This window comes from Pygoscelis adeliae, unplaced genomic scaffold (genome assembly GCF_000699105.1).
Source record: "Pygoscelis adeliae isolate BGI_AS28 unplaced genomic scaffold, ASM69910v1 Scaffold14, whole genome shotgun sequence".
Taxonomy (NCBI): domain Eukaryota; kingdom Metazoa; phylum Chordata; class Aves; order Sphenisciformes; family Spheniscidae; genus Pygoscelis; species Pygoscelis adeliae.
In genome coordinates, this window is record NW_008825109.1 from 3,051,963 (window position 1) to 3,058,287 (window position 6,325).

General features: G+C 37.8%; 1 protein-coding gene across 1 annotated transcript in view; it reads right to left on the reverse strand.

Annotated features, from left to right (window-relative positions):
- The window catches only part of FRY (furry homolog (Drosophila)), a 153,591-nt gene that overhangs the window by 56,531 nt on the left and 90,735 nt on the right, over positions 1-6,325 (reverse strand). The window contains exons 36-38 of the mRNA XM_009327862.1: positions 4,808-4,890; positions 1,499-1,649; positions 855-958 (exon numbers count right to left, since the gene is read on the reverse strand). Of these exons, the coding sequence (XP_009326137.1) occupies positions 855-958; positions 1,499-1,649; positions 4,808-4,890 (338 nt within the window). The remainder of the gene's footprint in view (positions 1-854; positions 959-1,498; positions 1,650-4,807; positions 4,891-6,325) is intronic.

Consider the following 6,325-nt stretch of genomic DNA (forward strand, 5'->3'; position numbering starts at 1 on the left):
GAACAACAGAGTCTTCCCAGATTGCCAGTGAATAGACTTAGTGGTAACTATGGTGACTGAATGAGAAGTGGACTGCGATCTCCACTTATAATAAATTCATTTCACAAGTGTCTGGCTGTGTTTATTTGTGAAAACTAGTATTTATCCACCATGACAGTCAGGGAATGGCTTTATAAAGCTAAATACTCATGTGCTAAAAAATTAGGCCACTCGCTTTTCATAATGTTAGGTGGCAGGATAAGGAAGGTATCACCCTCCAACTGAACTGTATTATGGTCAAGAATGGACACAGCAGTGGGGAAAAAGCAGTGCCTCTATGCTCAGGTATATAAGGGAAGACACTGACGATGAAGTATTCCATTAGCAGTGAAATTAATGAAGCTTGCTTTCCAGTGATCTGTGTCCTACCTTCACTATTTCTGCAGTACAGTAATCTTGGGTCTCTTAAATAATATTTTTGCAAAGGCAAGAGACAGCACTGGTGTGTGTAGTCCAGGTCTAAGGCATGTGTTGACTACCCAGCTGCCCATCACAAACCAGACTGTACAAAGGCTGAGTTTCACCTGCCTTTCTCCCTGGGGGGGGCTATGGGTTTTTTGGAGACATTTTAGGAAGTCAATAATTTTCAAATTTCTACCCACCTCTCAAATTTGGGTGAAATTGGCCAAAATATTCAAAAGCTTCAAAGTTTTGAGACTAATTCAGTTTTGAGACTGTAATTGCCTCAGGCTTTTTTTTTTTTTTTTTAGGAAATTATAAAAACATGTAAGAAATACAACTCTACAGCTTCAGCAAAACTAAACTAAAAGGGCAGGAGTACATTTATACTTTATTTCTTGTTCTGTTGGCCTTACCTAAAAAGAGAGCATGTAGCAATAAAGGGAGGTGAAGAGCCCAATCTTCTCTCACACTGTGATCCACTACCATCTCAGTCATGAAGATGACAGCAATATTGCACCTGGAAATTAAATCACAGTATCAGTTTGAAACCTCTTGGTGATGGGAAAACAGTAACATCATGCCTATTTCTGAAGAAATAAACAATCTCTACATTTTCAAATTTGTATCCTTGCTTCTCAATATGATTAATGCTGAAGCACCTTAGTTACAGTATTAAGCAGGTAAGTACCCACTACTGAAAAGAACACTACTACTGTCAATACAAATTATGTAAAAGAGGAATTTCAGAATACGCATAGCCTAGTTACAATAAAAGATCAAGGGGGGAAAAGTGCTATGAATAACGGCCACAGAGGCTTGGGAAAGAGAAATTTTCCTTTTCTGTTTTAGTTGTTTCTTCAGTCTGATTCTTATCAGAAGGTGATGTCCTACATTGTAAATAGGCTTTCTGGTAGAAATCTGGTAGAACTGGAAATCAGCAGAAACTGAACATATGATTTTCAGATGTTCTGAGTGGTGGGACAGTTGGATTGGTGTTGGTCAACCAGTAAGAGGAAGCATCTCACTGTCTGAAATGTCAGAATGAGAAACTGCTCACCTATGAAGGGGTCCCCGGGGCGTGATGGTTTCTGGGAGGTAGTCCACAAGTGGTGCCCAACATCCTCCATTGTAAGGCATGGGCAGGGGATGCGGTTGCTTGGTTTCAACAATATTCAATAACCAGCTTGTATATGGAGAAACAGGATCATCTGTGTGGAAAAGCATTAAAACAGAGTGCATAAGAAACAAGTCTGGTTACCCATTTTGGACAATTAATAAAATAGAGTTTATGCTAACGTATCAGCTCAGCTGTTTGGAATAATGTGATAAGATGACATGAGGTTTGCAAATTCCTGTGTTCAATAACAAGCGATGCATTTTTAACCCCTCTTTCATGCTGCTGGAAATTAAACAGATTCCAGGCAGACAGCACTGAATGGTAGGAGCTGCAGCCGAATCCCTGCTGTCACTTAGTAGCTTTGGATCCAGATCACAAAGCAAAAAGCAACAGACTTTCTCTTCAAAAATGAGAGAAAAGTTCAGCCAATGAAGCTGCTGTCAGAAGCCATCTGCTACAAGGAGCTGCGTACCAGTGACACATTCTTGCAACTCCTCACCAGCGCCCTGCTGAGCAATGCTACAAAGGCAGAAGTTAAATGTCCTGAATTAGGAAGGAGGCATAAGGCATGCAAAAAGCATCTTCAGGGTAATTTTCTTTCAACAGGGATGAATTATCTCTTGAATTTCTCAAAGATATATTTAACTTTGCTTCAGTATGACAGCTGCTGTATATTAATAAGCGATAGGTCTTTTTCTTCCACCTGTTTATCTGCAATGATGTGGGTCAAGTAAGTTATTTCCACCACTTTCTGTCTTCTCTCAGCTGCACAGCTTTGTTCACCTCTCCTGTATTTTGTTCCCTCTCATTCTTCTAGATTTTCCCATTGGTCAGTTTTTATTTCCCAGGTCTGGCAGTCTGTGGTACACTGCCATAGAAAGTATCCTTTCCTGGCCTGTTCTTGACATATATCCAAACACTGCCCTTTGTAAATTTTTAATGAGAACATTATTTTTTGCTCTGTTTTTTGTTACACTTCTGCATTTTAGGTAGGTTTGAAACTCTCAGCACTTTCCTTTTTTTAACAGCATGTATCTGATGCTTGGCAACATTGCCACAGGAAACAAAACTGTTTCAATGCCTACAAAAGTACCAGGGCTAGCTTGTTCTAATGCACATCACTTCTTGGTTTTGACAAAATGTCTTCAGGTTTCCAGACCTTCAGGAGCCCTTCAACGCAGTAGCTGCTCCTCCGATTATTACTCAAATGCCAACTTCATCATTCCCATTCTTCAGTGTTAGTCTTCCAAGGAGCACTTTAGATCTTTATGATTTAGACCTCTACTTATTTCTCTCATCCTCTGGAGGATGATTTATTAGTTACAGATAAAGAAGAATAAACTGACCTAATAATGTAGCAAAGTATAGCATTTTCACATACTCATCTTCTAAGGATTAGCCAGATGCTAATGTTTGCCAGATGCTTTTCAGATAAAAAACACTGCACAGCCACTATTTATTACTACCAATTTAAGCATTTCACATACAACTGCTTCATGACGTCCACACTAAGACCTAGCTCCTCACTCATGTTTTCACAGGTTTATGTGCAGACTGAGAAAAAAAATAAGCACTTTGCACCTTAACATACAATCTTTGCCTGAACAAAAGAGTTTCTGTGCTGCAGAGGTGTGTTCCCTATTTCTATCCTCAGCAATACACATATGCTTGAGTAGACTGGAGAGAAGAGAGAAGCCATACCCCCAACTCCTTCGCAGCCTGGGCTGCCTGCCAGAGGGAATAAGTTACACTTTCTTAATGGAGGTTGCACTATTTATCTTGTAGAATGACAAATGGTATAAGAATTGTAAGAATTGTAAGAGTTCTATATAAATGTCTGTAGCTAAGTAAAATGTATTTTATTTTACATCTAGGTATTGGAGTATTTGCGGAAGGAACCCCTGTGAGAGGCAAACCTTGTACAAATATTCACAGTACTATAAAGCTTGCAGGTACAGGCAGAAAAAACATTTGGGCACCAGCTTGAGGAGACATTCCAAGAGCACAAAGAAAATTTCAGTATTTTTTAACCTTTTATTACTCTAAGCTCTTGTCAAAACCAGCTACTTTTGAAGAATGTTCTGATAATACAAACATTGTTCTGCTTTGAAAGATTGTTCAGGCAGATCAGATTAGCGCTGGTACTCCAATTAACATCTGTTGAAGAATTTTTAGTAGCTGCAGCACTAGAAAGCCATAAGAAAAACAAGACAAGTGTACTAAAAAACACTGAGTTTAATATGTTGCACACTTTTTTTTGTATTTAAATACTGCAGTATGTACATACACAATATTTTGTAAACATTGTGCTTCATAATTATGATAGTTGTTAATATACATTAAATTATCCTATTGTATTGTATTTGACAGTGTTTCCATATTTTGCAGAAGAGTATTGCCAAAAAAATTACTTGGATTAAAGAATATATAAAATCTTTACCTTTTATGTCAAAATACTGTCCCAAAATGGTGTCTGTAGCACCAAGACAAGACATTATGGCCTCTGTATTATTTGATCTGGCTTTATTGAGCCAGAGATGAAAGTCAATAAAAAGGTCTTGCCTTTTTTACATTTGGTTAGGGCCTAACCGAAATCTGTAGATTGGCTTCCTTACAATTCACTCCAGAAATAAAGTCAAACCATCCAACTCCTAAAATTTACACTGTCATTCAATAGTTGACAGAAATATTTTGATTTTCTTTGGAATCTCTGCTGAGCATCAAGTGTCCATGTATAGTCCATTTAGCAGAAATACATAGAGAACAACAAGTGTGCTCAGGAGCCCTATCTCACTCTCCCCTCTAACACAGGTTTGCACAGTGCAGCCAGAAACTGGTTGCAGGCAGCAGAGAAAAGCTAAAGAGGAGATAAGACCTCATTTTTGGAAACTCCTGAATCTCTTCTTCACGCTCATATAACAGCACTTGATTTGGAGGGAAATACTGGCAAAGGGCACAATTCAAAGTACCCGCTGTAATGCTCTTGGAATTCTTTTGCCTTGCCATGTACAAAAAGTTCAAGGTGTTACTGTCTGGAGGATTCTCTGCTACTGCCTTCTGTGAATCTCTCTGGCCTTTAAATAGGTTTGACTGAGCCCAGGTTAAACAAAGGAAATTAATTAAGGACACTCCCTGTATTGTGATGCTACATTACTGTTTATAAACAGAGAGCCTCCACCAGTCATAAGAATGTTTTCCTCTGAAAACCAAAACACCAGAAATTTCATCAAATTGAATAATAAAACTTACTTTTGTCATCATCATAAGATCCTCCGGAGCTATTACTGTACCTTGATTCTAGTCGGGTATGTGCTCTGATTACATTACTGAACCTTCAAATACAAGAAAAATCTTCATTAAAAATGCAAACTGACATAAAACATCTGGACTATATGCTTACTCTACTAAAAAAGCATCTCCTTAGGCATGCACTTTTATATGGGAGTAGACAGCAATGTGAATGTAATGTTGTTTCTTTCCACAAAAGCAGATTTTTGCAGCCAGTTTCTGAGAAGTTCTAACAGCGTGCTTCTGTGTCACAAGCTTTTAAAATTTAGCAGAGGGAAAATTCTCATGCTGCAAATGTGTGATTTTCTTGAAGCAAGAAACTGTGCTAAGGCTGAACTGAGATATAAACGGTTCACACCTAGTATTTTGTCACAGCCCATGTTCATGGGTAAAATCCTGGCAACCTGCTAAAGCAGTAACTGACTGAATAGTCCGAAGTCAAGCCCGCACGGGTATCAAGAAGCAAAAGCTGCAGAAGATCACCCTTCAATAGGAAAATCCAGCAACTGCCAGAGCAGATCTAGCAGAGGAGTTAAGGGATATGAGACCCAGAACAAACTGTTCACAGCTGTCCTCAAACCTGCCACAGATCCACCATTAGCTAACTTTTACTGGTAATCTCCTTTGGCTTCCTCCACCTCCTTGTGCTGTCAGTGTAATCAGGCCTGAAGTGGAGTGAGAGGAGCCATACTGGAGGCTCACACTCTAGTGATGATGTAAAAACATCATCGTTTCTGCAAAGCTAGGAAATTAATTACAAATAACCATGTTAAAACAACTATATCAAACACAACAAGATTGAAGGTTCTCTATGCAACATTCAATTCAATTTCTTAATGTGCATACATATTATTGCAGGGTATTTAATTATACATTGACATACTATGCTGTTTCCGAAGCACATCTGACTCATAAGGACACAATAAATTAATTGTGGAGGTGACAAAAAGGCATCATAAGCCATATTAATTCTGCCATTTTCTGTCTTTCCAGTATCTGATTCTCCTGTATTTTAATAAATTCCCTTAATAAATGTGTACAAACTGACAATTACTGACATATTTATCTGGCATAAAAAAAGATAAAAGAAGAATAGTTAAGGAAAAAATTATGAAGAATGCAGAAAAGAATTCTATCCTGTATGAAACAAATGGAGAATACAGGTCATCGAAATTATTTGAGAGCAGGGCATTTTACATCATATTGCATCAACATAAAAACATAGATATCTTCTGATTAGCTTTGTATTATTAAAGAAAATGTCCACATTTATGAGAATAGTTTGTTTACAATCTATTAGCTTCTGTAAACATTATTTAATATATCTTGACACATGAAGTCAATATTAACGGACATTCTAAATTTGACACATTGGTTTTGAAGTGCAGAAGCACTTACAGCTTCTAGTGTCTTTGATAACGTAAATGTCAGCAATGAATTCAGGCAAATTATTTTACATTTTTTTCTGAAGAGTCTTTC